The sequence below is a fragment of the Aquarana catesbeiana genome, linkage group LG08, assembly GCF_042186555.1.
Source record: "Aquarana catesbeiana isolate 2022-GZ linkage group LG08, ASM4218655v1, whole genome shotgun sequence".
Lineage (NCBI taxonomy): Eukaryota > Metazoa > Chordata > Amphibia > Anura > Ranidae > Aquarana > Aquarana catesbeiana.
The window spans coordinates 196,200,261-196,215,240 of record NC_133331.1 but is presented as its reverse complement, the minus strand read 5'-3'; the positions used below and the strand labels follow the sequence as shown (position 1 = coordinate 196,215,240).

At 41.0% G+C, this 14,980-nt stretch overlaps 1 protein-coding gene across 3 annotated transcripts in view; it reads left to right on the top strand.

Moving 5' to 3' along the window:
* DUSP29 (dual specificity phosphatase 29) overlaps positions 1-14,980 on the top strand; it is an 87,990-nt gene that overhangs the window by 67,878 nt on the left and 5,132 nt on the right. For all 3 annotated transcript variants that reach the window (XM_073596774.1, XM_073596773.1, XM_073596775.1), the window contains exons 2-3: positions 9,112-9,333; positions 11,720-11,940. In XM_073596774.1, the coding sequence (XP_073452875.1) occupies positions 9,158-9,333; positions 11,720-11,940 (397 nt within the window). In that variant the 5' untranslated portion in view covers positions 9,112-9,157. The remainder of the gene's footprint in view (positions 1-9,111; positions 9,334-11,719; positions 11,941-14,980) is intronic.

The window sequence follows — 14,980 nt, the reverse complement described above, 5'->3', positions numbered from 1 at the left end:
TCTTCCTGTATGGATTTGTATTGTAACTGTACTGTCTGCCCCCATGTTGTAAAGTGCTGTGCAAACTGTCAGCGCTATATAAATCCTGTATAATATGCTCATTTTGGTATGACTAATCATTAAGTAGCTTTGAATTGTACTTAATTCACTAACAGAATAATCAAAATTAAAACATTTTTGTAACAAAAATGCACTGAAAGACCTGGAATAGTGGATACTTTGGGTCTCTTTTTGACCATTATAGTTTAGCCTTGTTTGGCCTTCACATACTTTTGAGATGAAAGAGTTCACTTTTCAGCATAAAGTGCAAAAAGCATTATTGGGTAGTTCCACAAGGACTTTTCTTCTCCGTTATTTTTCCTCTTATATTGGCTTTTCAAATAATTTAGAGATTACATAAAATGTTTAATGAAGTAAATAGTACATTTTTTATAGAGGAGAGTACATCACACAAAAAAAGTGACAACCGAGGAAGGGGGAAAAAAAAAGGAGTTAGAAGGATTTGGTATCAAAGGAGGGACAGTCCCTGCAACTGAAGGAGAGTTGAACTGTGATCCCTTAACCTAGATAGAGAACTTCCACAATCCCTACGCATAATTAAACATCTGTATTACATGACACTGTGGACTTATGTCCCAAATCTAAACATTTGGGACTTATGTCCCAATTGTCCATATTCTTGGGGTCCAGTTCCTGACTGGGGGTAACTTCTATATTTCGTGTCCTAGACTCTGGAGCAGATAAGTACTTAGATAATCGTATATAGATTTTAATTTATTTTATTTAAAACAAATGCTCTAGTTGTTTGTATTTAAAAAATGTGTATATGCACATCTCACCTTTCTGGAATAGTAAATATACATTTTTTATTCCTACAGTAAACAAGAGGGACAGAGTGAACTTGGTATTAGCTGTCTACACTCACCTGAGTGACTGTTAGCTCACTTTCTAACTGCTAGACAAAAGCATTGCAACAATCCTTGTAGTAGTCTTTGATCTAATGAAAAGCAGAGTTTTCCAACTAGAAAATGTTGGTTCCTTAGAAGCATGTACTTTGTGATTGAGGCAGTTCAAATATATGAGCTTTCCCAATCCTGACTGAAGGATTGGGGGTGGGAAGTTACTAAAACGGTGCACACATCTATGTAGACTGGTACCAACAAAAGTTCACAAACTGGCTTCAGCTGGCCCTTCAGCCCATTAGAAAACAAACCCCTAGCGTGTGTAGTACCCTCCTAGTTAGGTTGCTAATTAAGGAGCACATAAATCGAGCTGTAGAACAGCAGTGTCTTCCTGTTCAAGGGATTACACCTGCCTCCACCTGCTCTTCTGTTTCAAATTGCTGCTCATCGAGGACCCAACTGTGGCGGAGGCAGGGGGGGGGCCCTACACCTGAAGGTTTCTCCGATACCTCAAGATTTCACCTAAAAATTCTGTCCTCATAGCTTCACTGGAAGGCACCTGGAGAAAGCTGAATAGGCACAGGTGGTTTCCTAGCCTCATGAGTACTGTTTTACTGCAAGATTCTGGTGACTGCGTAATATTGGGATTGCAGGGCCACATATCTCTTTTTCTGAAAGGCACATACTAACTAGTCCCTTTAAGTTTTGTGGAATAACTTTACGCAAAGTTCAGGCTAGGTAGTTTTTGAGAGGTTCATACAGTAGTCTCCTGTAGTTTCTCTATGGGGACTGTCCTCTTAACCTGGGTCAAGTAGTTCCCTTCCTGAGGAGTACATACCTCTGGCCTCTACTAGTCTCTCATTGGAAGACTGTACTCTGAGCTGAGCAGAACTGCAACAGAGAAGAATGTCCTCTGGTTTCTGCTAGTGGTTCTGGAGTATTCCATACTACCCTACACCGTATCCAAGTTATTTAGCAATAAAACCACAAAAAGACATCCCCTAGACCAGTGGTCATCAACCCTGTCCTCAGGGCCCACTAGCAGGCCAGGTTTGCAAGATAACTGCAATACATCACAGGTGATATAATTTGCTGCTCAGTGATTGCAGTATTCTAGTCTGTATCTCCCCAAGGTAATACATAAAACCTGGCCTGTTAGTGGTCCCTGAGGACAGGGTTGATGACCACTGCCCTAGACTGCTTCTTATGTCTGTGTATGCTGGCAGCCTCTGCATTAGAGAAAACCCTAGTCATCATCATCACCATCTGTGCTGGAAGTATACAGCGACACTGCCTTTTACCATCATCTGCCATTGGCCCATACGGGGGTAGCGCTAAACATGTTTCACCAATTTAGGGGTTAATCATAGAGGCAGGTGTCCCCAGTATCCAGGGGGTTTATATGCATCATAAGCCAAAGATCAAGTGCAGTGCGGATGGGACTGCAGAAGTTTATTGCCGTTCATCCAACAGCGCCACCTAGTTGCCAGCTGTTCAAACTGTCAAAGATGGCAGACTGCATTCAGATTAGCTGGCTGAACAATTCCTTCAGCAGGTGCTGTTAAAAGCAGTGATGAACTGTCACAACCTCAGAAGTGAAAAAAAAAAAAACAAACACTCTATACAATAATAAATTCAAATAAAGGCAAATACTGATATGGATAAAAAAAAAAAAAAAATACCCATAAACCACTTAAAATGCAGAAAATATCCCCACTGAAAATCCCTTGCGTGACACTAACTATGGACCCAAACAAAACATATGTATAGGTATACATGTAATAGCCTGATACTAAGCAACACCTCAAACTAGACCCCCAACACAGTTAAAAAATGGTTTATTAAGAAACACTAAAAACAACCCATATTACATAGCCCTTAGAAGTAAGAAAAACAAAATGAAAAATTACTTTTAATCCTAAAAGAGTCAATATAAGCGGAGCAACCAACTCAAGTCCATATGAGTGGAAAAATATAAACAAACATAAATAGGGATCATCTGTGTATACAAGAACCAAAAAACAAAAATGTCCAAGAAGTAGATACATTTTAACCAAAAATAAAGGAGACACGGCTGCTAAACACAAACAAAATAGGATGGCCCAGAGGAACACCCCCACCCCTTATTCATAGAAAATGGGTACTATCTCATTCATATTTGAGTCCTCTAGGAAATATGGGTGCCTAGTATGAAAATGTAAAAAAATTCTCTTACTGAGAGCAGAGAAGTGATCCCCTCCCATTTTGGGGTGGACAACCCTCTCTATGATCTGCACCCTAAGGGGCTATAAATTAGCTGCATGGTGGACAAAATGTCTGGCCACATAAGTGTTTTTATTGATATAATTAGACAAACGGTCTTGCACAAACATTTTGTAGTGCATCCAACGTATTGTATGTTGCTAGAGACACAAGTATTGACATACACAACAAATTTAGTCTGACAATTTACAAGTTGTCTAATGGGAAAGAAACTGCTGTGAATGCTGGAAATTACTGTGTGGGGATGTCCTACTTACAGTATACAAAAACTAGAGAATCTAGTGGTCCCACATCTCTATGCTCCTATAGTACCCAACCAAGTGAGCTTGGCAAGAATATTCTAGATGAAAGAAAATTACCTACAGTAACTATAAGGTCTAATGTAATTAAGCTCAAAACCTTTGGGAAGTAGAGAAGACCTGTGGATTCTTCATTTGAGGGGTCACTCAAGTCTCCACTGGTGGTTGTCCCATTTTTAATCAAATCCTAGGAGTGTCTCTGGCCTGCTTATGTGTCCTACTCACTTCCACTCTATTGTAGCCCCTTCTCCTTTCTTCAATGAGCTCAGCCTCCTTTTCAAACTCCTGCAAGTACAGTTTTGTCTGGCTCTCAAACTGTCCCCTCGCTATTGCCCTCAAAACATGGGTCTGGTGACAACCGGTTGCATGTCAGAAAGAGTTCTTAGAGGAGGGCTTTCTATGAGAGTGTACATTGACACTCTGGTCTTCTACCAACCCTATAAGGGTTAAATCTAAATAATTTATTTCCACAGGATATTCTTCCCTGTAAATTGTAGTGTGTAGTCATTGTCATTTAGGTCAAATGCGAGACAGCTCATCATGGACAGTAAAGATCATGTCATCTAAAGATAGAATGAGCTAATCTGATGAGTTGATGTCGCTGTAAACATGATTCTCCTCTCGCAAGTCCATATATATGAGCTCAGCCTCCTTTACATAAATTGGAGTAAATCAGGACCCCGTGGAGGTGCCCCTCTTCTGTAATTACCATACTCCATCGAGATGGATAAGTTATGATTCAAAAGGAATGAGACACCCTCCAAAATAAAGCATTTCAACACTTCAGAATACTCAGTGTATAAATCCATATGAGGATTTGATGCCTTTAAACCTAGATCTTGTGGAATACATTAATATAATGACTTAACTTCACCTGTATTCCATTTATAGTGTGCATTCTATTCAGAGTCTTCCAACTTATTTATGACATGTTTTGTGTCCCATAGGCAAGGGGGTAGTTCATTTTTTCCTCATTAATGTACACACAGCACCCCATAGTGACAGAAAAACACAGAATTGTTGACATTTTTGCAGATTTATTAAAAAAGAAAAACTGAAATATCACATGGTCCTAAGTATTCAGACCCTTTGCTCAGTATTTAGTAGAAGCACCCTTTTGATCTAATACAGCCATCTAATACAGCCATGAGTCTTTTTGGGAAAGATGCAACAAGTTTTTCAAACCTGGATTTGGGGATCCTCTGCCATTCCTCCTTGCAGATCCTCTCCAGTTCTGTCAGGTTGGATGGTAAACGTTGATGGACAGCCATTTTTAGGTCTCTCCAGAGATGCTCAATTGGGTTTAAGTCAGGGCTCTGGCTGGGCCATTCAAGAACAGTCACAGAGTTGTTGTGAAGCCACTCCTTCGTTATTTTAACTGTGTGCTTAGGGTCAGTGTTTTGTTGGAAGGTAAACCTTCGGCCCGGTCTGAGGTCCTGAGCACTCTGGAGGTGGTTTTCGTCCAGGATATCCCTGTACTTGGCTGCATTCATATTTCCCTCGATTGCAACCAGTCGTCCTGTCCCTGCAGCTGAAAAAAAACCCCCCACAGCATGTGCTGCCACCACCATGCTTCACTGTTGGGACTGTATTGGACAGGTGATGAGCAGTGTCTGGTTTTCTCTACACATACCGCTTAGAATTAAGGCCAATAAGTTCTATCTTGGTCTCATCAGACCAGAGAATCTTATTTCTCACCATCTTGGAGTCCTTCAGGTGTTTTTTTTAGCAAACTCCATGCGGGCTTTTATGTGTCTTGCACTGAGGAGAGGCTTCTGTCAGGCCACTCTGCCATAAATCCCCGACTGGTGAAGGGCTGAAGTGATGGCTGAAGTGACAACTTTCTCCCATCTCCCGACTGCATCTCTGGAGCTCAGCCACAGTGATCTTTGGGTTCTTCTTTACCTCTCTCACCAAGGCTCTTGTCCCCTGATAGCTCAGTTTGGCCGGACGGCCAGGTCTAGGAAGGGTTCTGGTCGTCCCAAATGTCTTCCATTTAAGGATTATGGAGGCCACTGTGCTCCTTAGGAACCTTAAGTGCAGCAGAAATTATTTTGTAACCTTGGCCAAATCTGTGCCTTGCCACAATTCTGTCTCTGAGCTCTTCAGGCAGTTCCTTTGACCATATGATTCTCATTTGCTCTGACATGCACTGTGAGCTGTAAGGTCTTATATAGACAGGTGTGTGGCTTTCCTAATTAAGTCCAATCAGTATAATCAAACACAGCTGGACTCAAATGAAGGTGTAGAACCATCTCAAGGATGAGCAGAAGAAATGGACAGCACCTGAGTTAAATATGTGAGTGTCACAGCAAAGGGTCTGAATACTTAGGACCATGTGATATTTCAGTTTTTCTTTTTTAATAAATCTGCAAAAATGTCAACAATTCTGTGTTTTTCTGTAAATATGGGGTGCTGTGTGTACATTAATGAGAAAAAAAGTGAACTTAAATGATTTTAGCAAATGGCTGTAATATAAGAGTGAAAAATTTAAGGGGGTCTGAATACTTTCCATCCCCACCGTACATATAGTGCGAGTGAGTAGAGAGAGAATATATATTTATATACATACACACACATCTATCTATCTATATATATATATATATATATATCTATATATATATATATATCTATATATATATATATATATATATATAGATATATATACACACATACAGTGGGTATAGAAAAGAATCACCCCCTTTAAAATAATCACATTTTGGTGCTGCAGCAGCGTGAAATTGAAATGGAAAGACAGTTTTTGTTTTATCCAGCTGTATTTACTCAGTGCAACTTATAAAATCCAAGTGAAAGATATAACACCATGTCAGAAAAAATAAAAACCAGAATCACTGAGTTGGAAAAAGGATCACCCCCCCCTCCTAAAAAGTACTTGTAAACTCAATCAGGTGTAGCCAATCATCTTCTCAATGGCACACAGAGCCACTTGACTTTCAACTGTGATCATTTTGTTTAGCTCATTAGCTCAGCATGAAAAGAGCTTTCCTGGAGCATTTCAGTCCCTTTTAGTGCAACTGAAGCAATCAACTATGGGTGGCAAGGCACTGTAAAAAAAGATCTCCAGAATAAAGTTGTGGACAGGTACAAGTCAGGAGATGCAAAAAAATTTTAAAGGCTCTGAGCCAAGAGTGGTCTCTCTTGTATAGCCCAGAGCCTGCACTGACAGTTTCCCCTCCCTTGTATAGATGGGAGAAGAGAGCTGATCTCCTTTTCCTCCTGTGTGCATTGCGGGAAGTGTAAAGCTAAGCAGCTAAATTTGATCACTTAGCTGCTGGGCTTCACACTTCTGGTGGTGCACACACAGGAGGAGGAGGAGCACATTGGCTCTCTCCTCTACCATCCGCGCGAGGGAGGAGGAACTGTCAGTGCAGGCTAGGGGCTGTATGAGAGAGATGATCTCAGCTCAGAGTCCTGCTGAGGAGGTACTGATAGGTGGCATTGATGGGGCTTCAATGATAATGAGGGCACTGATGATCAGAATAAACCATGTATTGACAGTCCTGCCCATTAATGGCTCTCCTTTTCTCACACAGATGCAGCGAGGATCTGGGAGGAAAGGACTGTCGATAACCGGCAAGTCTGTTTACATGTGATCAGCTCATCACAATGTAAAGGGTTGCTATGGTTGGCCCTTTACCGTGGTCTTTGATAAGCTATGTCCAAAGGACACAGCAGTCACAGAGCGTGCTGGATGCATGTCCAAGGGGGCATGCAGGAGGCAGGGTTCTGGGAGGATGTCCATGGAGGCCCTCCCAGAACTGGAAGCCCGATGCTCAGATAGAAGGAGGGGGCCCTTCATGGTTTCTTGCACTGGAATCCTGACGATTTTAGTTACACCTCTGAAGAGGCCTACAGCAACTCTGAAGCAGTTGCAGTAATTTATGACAAAGTGGTCATGGTGTGCACGTGACAATATCACAAATTCTTCACAAATGTGGCTTGTATGGGAGGGTTGCAAGAAAAAAGCCACTCATCAAGAAGGGCCACATGCAGCCATGACTGAGCTTTGCTAAAACGTACCTTGAAGATTCTGAGACCACATGGAAAAAGGTTTTATGGTCAGATGAGACTAAATTGAAATTGACTGATTTGGCCTCATCACCAAACTATATGTCTGGCGTAAAACTGAATACAGTTCACCATTCAAAATAACACCATTCCTACAGTAAAGCATGAAGGTGGTAATATCATGTTATGGGGTGTTATGGGGTGTTTCTCTGCAGCAGGGACTGGAGCACTTGGGATAAAAGGAAAATGGATGGGGCATAATACCGTCAAATTCTTGAGGAAAATCTGCTGCCCTCTGCCAGAAAGTTGTCAATGGGAGGAAGGTTTACCTCTCAACATGACAATGACCCAAATCACACAGCAAAAAATTACCACACAGTGGTTGAAGGAGAAAAAGGTGAATGTCCTTGCATGGCCTAGTCAGAGCCAAGACTTAAACCCTATTGAAAATCTGTGGAATGACTACTGAGTAAATACAGCTGGATAAAACAAAACCGGTCTTCATTTCAGCCTGAAAAGCTGCAAAATGTGACTATTTGAATAGGGGGTGATTCTTTTCTTTACCCACTCTGTGTGTGTGTGTATGTATGTATGTATGTATGTATGTATACACACATATACATTATATATATCTATATATATATATATATATATATATATATATATATATATATATATATATATATATATATATATATATATATATATATATACACACACACACACACACACACACACACACACACACACACATACGCACATGCACATATACACACACGCACACATACACACAGTATATACATACACACACACTATAAGATATAGGGTTTTTTCTTTTGTTTTTTTTTTATATCTTCAGAGTTATCCTTACTTTTTTCCCCTAAATCATGTATTTAAATTGTACTACTTTCAAATTGTGTAACACGTGATGCTCTACTGTACAAATAGGGACCAGACCTTGCATGATTGTGTTCTTCTCATTTCCAGACTCTCATGTAGATGCAATAGCATCCACATCTTCTAAGTCACTGACCCAGAACGAATATACTGACTAGGACTTCACAGTCATAGTAGCTGCATTCATAACAGTCAGGCACCTAGCATGGTTAGAAAGGTCTACCGTAACAGTCTATTGATGTTATTCTTAGATTATTAGGAAAGCTAAAGTATGTTTTGGTGCTTAGAAGGGAATCTTCCCAAGACCCACATACAAGTTATGTGCAGCTTCATCAGAGGGAATAAAAACAAACCGTCACTCACTGTAGTGGAACAGGGAGGACGAGCTTGCAAATTGTGCTCTACCATCCCACAAACATATGCAGAACAGTGTCTGCTCCTGTTATACAGTACTTGTATAGATTTTTTGGGGGAATGTTTTTTCTAAAATATTTTATTCCAGCTGGGAGAGGTTAGAAAGTTCTACAATGTGTTGTATACAATATGGTTTTTCTAAGGAGGCATTGTGTGCAGTATTTGGCAGACGGCAGATAATTATCTCTAAGAAATATAATAAAGATGATGGTTAACAATCAGCACACATGACATTGTACATTGAAGGCCAAAGTGCCAAGGACTTGTGTCCTCTTTCATAACTAATACTCGGCTTTTCATCTGTGTAGGGACCACAGCGATACAGTTCCCAGGCAGTAAGTAGCTCAAGTAACGATGCCTGCAAACGCCAATAACCAGAAGAAGCGCAATGCCTATGCTGCAGTGGCTGTAGATCCTGACACCGGGTACAGCACACCAGGAGCATTTGAGCTGGAGAGGCTGTTTTGGCACGGAGCAGCCAAATTCACACATGTCAATGAAGTTTTCACCAATCTTCACATTGGAGATGAGTGAGTATAAAAGTTACTGATTCTAAATGAATAGAAGAGCATGTATTGAATGAATGAATTGCGGTAAAGGAAACTGGCAGTGAGGCCTTCATAGCCGGTTCCCTACTGAGCATGCGCAAAGCGCGCATCGCTTTCTGCATGGCCCAGCGTTGGAGGAAGGAGGAGAGGGGGCGAACTTCTGGGGGACCTCGCCACATCCAGGTCTCCAGGGACGGGATCTGTCAAAAACAGCAGATAAGCGGAGCTTCCACTTTTGGGTGGAACTCTGCTTTAAGGACCAGGCCTTTTTCTGACACTTGCTGTATACAAGTTTAAATTTGTATTCTTTGCTAGAAAATTACAGAATCGCCAAACATTATATATATTTTTTTAGCAGAGACCCTAGAGAATAAAATGGCAGGCGTTGAAATATTTTAGGTCACACTGTATTTTCACAGTGGTCTTTCAAACGCAATTTTTTGGGAAAAAATACACGTTCATGAATTAACAAACCCCCCCCCCCCCCCCCCCCCCACAAAAAAAAAGTTAGCACAGTTTTTTTTTTTTTTAATGATGTGAAAGATGATGTTAGGCCGCGTAAATAGATATCCAACATGTCATGCTTCAAAATTGCGCACACTCGTAGAATGGCGACAAACTACGGTACATAAAAAAATCTCCATAGGCAATGCTTTAAACATTTTTACAGGTTTCGTTTAGAGTTACATAGGAGGTCTAGTGCTGGATTTATTGCTCTCACTAACGATTGAGATACCTCACCTCACCTTGAACACCGCTTACATGCGGGCGCAAAGTAATTTTACATTTATAAAAAAAAAAAAATGGGCCTTTAAAGCCGTTAGGCGGAAGTGATGATAGACGTCGCTTAGGTCCTCCAAGGGCATAGCGTCGAGTGGGGGCCATCTTGCCTCACTCGACTTCCTGCCCATTGCTCCACGGGATTGGATCGTTTCTGCCTTTTCCGAGCGCTCCGGTAAGCAGGAAAATGACTGGGAAGCGGCGGGAGGGGGGACGACACCTCTCCCACTGCCTATAAAATCGATCCCGTGACGAATCAGCTGCCGGGGCCACTTTTAATCGGATGCCAAATCACCCACTGTATAAAAAAAAAAAAAAATACTGGAGGTTATGGCAACTAGCTGCTGCCATAACAACAGTATACAACAGCAAATTAATAACGTACATATACAGTGGGCAGTCTGGAAGTAGTGACCTTGCTGCAAGAATCACAAAATGTAAACCGCAGCCCCTAGAAAAAAAAAAAGTTAAATACTTGACAGTCCATTCTTTGTGGTCTTGCAGAGGTACAGAGGTACATGCACTGCTGCTATCGGCCACTTCTGGGTGTTTTTGTTTCCTGCCCCCCCCAGCTGCATCATCATTTAAGGCAGGGGTGTCCAAACTTTTTCCAAAGAGGGCCAGATTTGATGAAGTGAACATGTGTGAGGGCCAACTATTTTGCCTGACATTCTTTGAACCAATAAAATTCGGTCTAAGTGTGATCATCCGAGCATTATTACACTGCCCAACAAGAATTCTCTTGCCTTTGTGGCTGTGTGTAGTGAAGAGATGAGCTTGGGCGTGTTATTTAGATATATCTATATCTCTTTTGTGGCCCCCATTGAATCCCCAAGTGCTGCTCAGGACTAAGGATGGGCTTGGGCGTGTTATTTGGATATAAAGTATTTATCGGCGTATAACACGCACAGGCGTATGACACACACATTCACTTTAAGAGGGAAGTTTCAGGAAAAAAAAACTTAGATTTTAAATAAAGAACTGTGACGCAAAATAAGGGTCAGTGCCCATGAATGCAGCCTAATCAGTGCCCATGAATGCAGCCTGATCTATGCCCATCTGCAGCCTCAGAGGGGACGGACGAGCACCAACAGGTCACATACAGGAGAATCTCCTGTTTACGCAGCAGCCTCTTTAATACAAAGTCCCGTGTCCTATGATAGACAGAACAGTCGTCCAATGGCAGCCCAGGAGAAGGTACTTGCTATTAGAGGCCGCCGAGTAAACGGGAGATTCTCACTGAGGCACCAATAAATACGGGGGCCGCAAAAGATATACATATAGCCAAATTACCAGTGGGGCCGTTTGAAACCGAAACATGGGCCAGACTTTGGACATGCCTGATTTAAGGACACAGTAGTAATACAGCACTGGTGAGGAGAAACCCAGTAGGGGACTGAACCTGAAGGTTCAGATAGCAATAGGGCATGTATCTCTGCAAGGCTACAAAGAATGGACTCTCTTCCCACATTTTGTGATCCTAACAATAGAATCACTTGAAAACCTAAGCTAGCATATTACCATGTTAAACTTGTTCTGTAAAATTTGATTAAAATGTTTATGTATAATGTTAAATATGGTTTTATAGAAAAACTGCTCTGGAACGCTATGGCTTGGAAAAAAGTGGCTTTACACACATTGTAAACGCAGCACATGGGCGCTGGAATGTGGATACTGGAGCAGAATACTACAGTGATATGCCTATTGAATATTATGGGGTAGAAGCAGATGACTTGCCCAGCTTTAACCTTAGCCAGTTCTTCTACCCAGCAGCGGAATTCATCCACAAGGCCCTGAGCAACCCCAACAGTAAGTATGAAAACCTCACACCTTGTCGTGCTGCAGCATCTGCTATTTACCATTGTGAAAAAGATATATATTTACTTGCCTCCCATGGAGAGCATTGCTATGCTGCTCCATATTAATTTTACTGTCAATCACAAAGCTGTTTTGAAAATCCAGGGTCATTTCTCAGTCTCTAACTTCAAAGAGGTGATTTCCTCTCTTCTAGTTATGTACTGGGGATGTGACCTACCCTCTAGATGAGCTGAATGTAAATGAGGATATTTAATGCAAATTTGCTGTGATTTTAAATGATATTTAAACGAAGTATACAATAAAATCATGTTTTTAATATTTAATGGTTTGCGTACCCTAAAGTCCGCTAGGTGCCTTCTTTTGAAATTGTTGTCATTTTTGGAGGCCTTAAAATGGCAGGACAGTGCAAATATCCCTAAAATGACCCCTTTTTGGAAAGTGAACAGTGCAAGGTATTTAGCAAGAGGCATGGTGAGATTGACCTGAAATTTGTCACAAATTTTCTTAGAAAATGAAAGGAAATAGCACAAAGTTGTCATTTAGCCATTAGTCACACACAGCAAAGGCATACTTAGCCCTCATGTACACTGCTGCTGGTAACTGGACGTTTAGGAGCAGTGGCATTTTTTTCCACTGCTCTTAAACTCTCCTCTGTTATCTTATCAATACATGTACACAGGTCGTTTACAGTTGTTTCTAGGAAGTTGAGTTTAGAGGCTTTTTTTGGAAAGCAAAAAAATGGGTTCAAAAGCTGAGGCTAGAGGCACTTCAAGCGCCAAGAGCTTCTAAACGCGGTAACTTGCGTTTAGGTTACAGGCGTTTTTCATTTTGGGCTATTTTGAAAAAAAAAAAAAAAAAAAATTATATATATATATATATATATATATATATATATATATATATATATATATATATATAAAAAATAAAAAAACAGATGTTTTAAACGTGGGTTACTATCAAGTTAAATCGTTCAAGGAGAGGTTGTAAAAACATCCCATGTACATGAAGCCTTAAGCTCTAACGAGCAGGGCCCTCTGATCTCTCCTGTAATGAATTGTATTGTAACTGTACAGTCTGCCCCTATGTTGTAAAGCACTGCGCAAACTCTTGGAGCACTATAAATCCTGTATAATACTACTTAGAATTACACTCCATAACACATGCTGCTACTGCTCCCGAGTTCCCAGAAGCTAGTATCAGGAGCCACCTAATCACTGGGATCTGTTGAACTGTGCCCTTCAGCTCTGGGAACCACCATGCCACCAGCAGGTAATCCAGGTCCTGACACTGTTGCTTTGAGGTAGACTAAAACTAACTAACTCTGACTACATCCAGGCAATGAATAGAGATTTCCTTCTGACGCTTTTAAGTGCTTTTTGATAAGTTTAAACAGACTGGCACAAATCAGGCCCCATTCACACTTGTGGGGCTTGGCAGACGACTTTGAAACCCAAAGTCGCACCCCATGTTTCCCGAGTACTGTTCATATCTTACATAGTAGGTGAGGTTGAAAAAAGACAAGTCCAACCTATGTGTGTGATTATATGTCAGCATTACATTGTATATCCTGTATGTTGTGTTTGTTCAGGTGCTTATCTAATAGTTTTTTTAAACTATCGCTGCCCCCCAGTGAGACCACCGCCTCTGGAAGAGAATTCCACATCCTTGCTGCTCTTACAGTAAAGAACCCTCTACGTAGTTTATGGTTAAACCTCTTTTCTTCAAATTTTAATGAGTGGCCACGTGTCTTGTTAAACTCCCCTTCTGCAAAAAAGTTTTATCCCTATTGTGGGGTCACCAGTATGGTATTTGTAAATTGAAATCATATCCCCTCTCAAGCAGAGAGAATAAGTTCAGACCTCGCAACCTTTCCTCATAACTAATATCATCCAAACCCTTTATTAGCTTTGTTGCCCTTCTTTGTACTTGCTCCATTTCCAGTACATCATTCCTGAGGACTGGTGCACAGAACTGGACAGCATCCTCCAGGTGCGGCCGGACCAGAGTCTTTATTAGCTTTGTTGGATGTGTACCTTGCCTTGTCACATGAAAAGATATAATAAAATATTTACAAAAATGTGAGGGGTGTACTCACTTTTGTATGCATACATTTGGATTTCCCACTACCAGTTTTCCCTGTACTTAATTCCCGGCCCAATAAGGTGAAGGTAGATCTCCCCAATGGGGACACAGCCAGTAATAGCAATCTAAACAGATTTCCTTATTGGAGTTCATTTATGGTGCATTACCCCAAACCCATTACCGTACACTGTTAGGGCAGCCCATCCATTTAACCACATGCCGACGCCGCAGTTGTACTGTGGCAGAATGGCACGGATGGGTGAAACAAAGTTATGCAACGTCACTTCGCCCTGTGGCCACTAGGGGGCGCATGCATGCGCTCCCCGAGCCGATGAGAGTGCCTGGCGGTCTCGATCACCGCTGGGCTCCCGCGATCGCTCGGGGCACATGGAGAACCCAGTAAACACACAGTTTCCGTTTCTCGGAGCAGAGAACTGACAGATCATCTGTTCATAGAGTATGAACAGCGATCTGTTCGTTTCCCCGCACAGTCCCCATCCTCCTTCAGTTAGAACACAAACTAGGACACACATTAACCCCTTCACTGCCAGTGACATTTTTACAGTAATCAATGCATTTTTAATCCCACTGATCGCTGTATTAATGCCAATGGTCCCAAAAATGTGTCAAAATTGTCCGCGTCCACCATGTCGCCATTACTAGTAAAAAAAAAAAAAAAAAATTTATAAAAATGCCATAAAATTATACCCTATTTTGTAGACGCTATAACTTTTGTGCAAACCAATAAATAAACGCTTATTGCGATTTTTTTCCCAAAAATATGTAGAAAAATACGTATCGGCCTACAATGAGCAAAAAAAATGTTTTTTTTTATATATATATATATATATATATATATATATATATATTTTTTTTTAGGGATACATTATAGCAAAAAGTAAAAAATAATGCGTTTTTTTCAAAATTGTCGCTTTTTTTTCATTGCGCA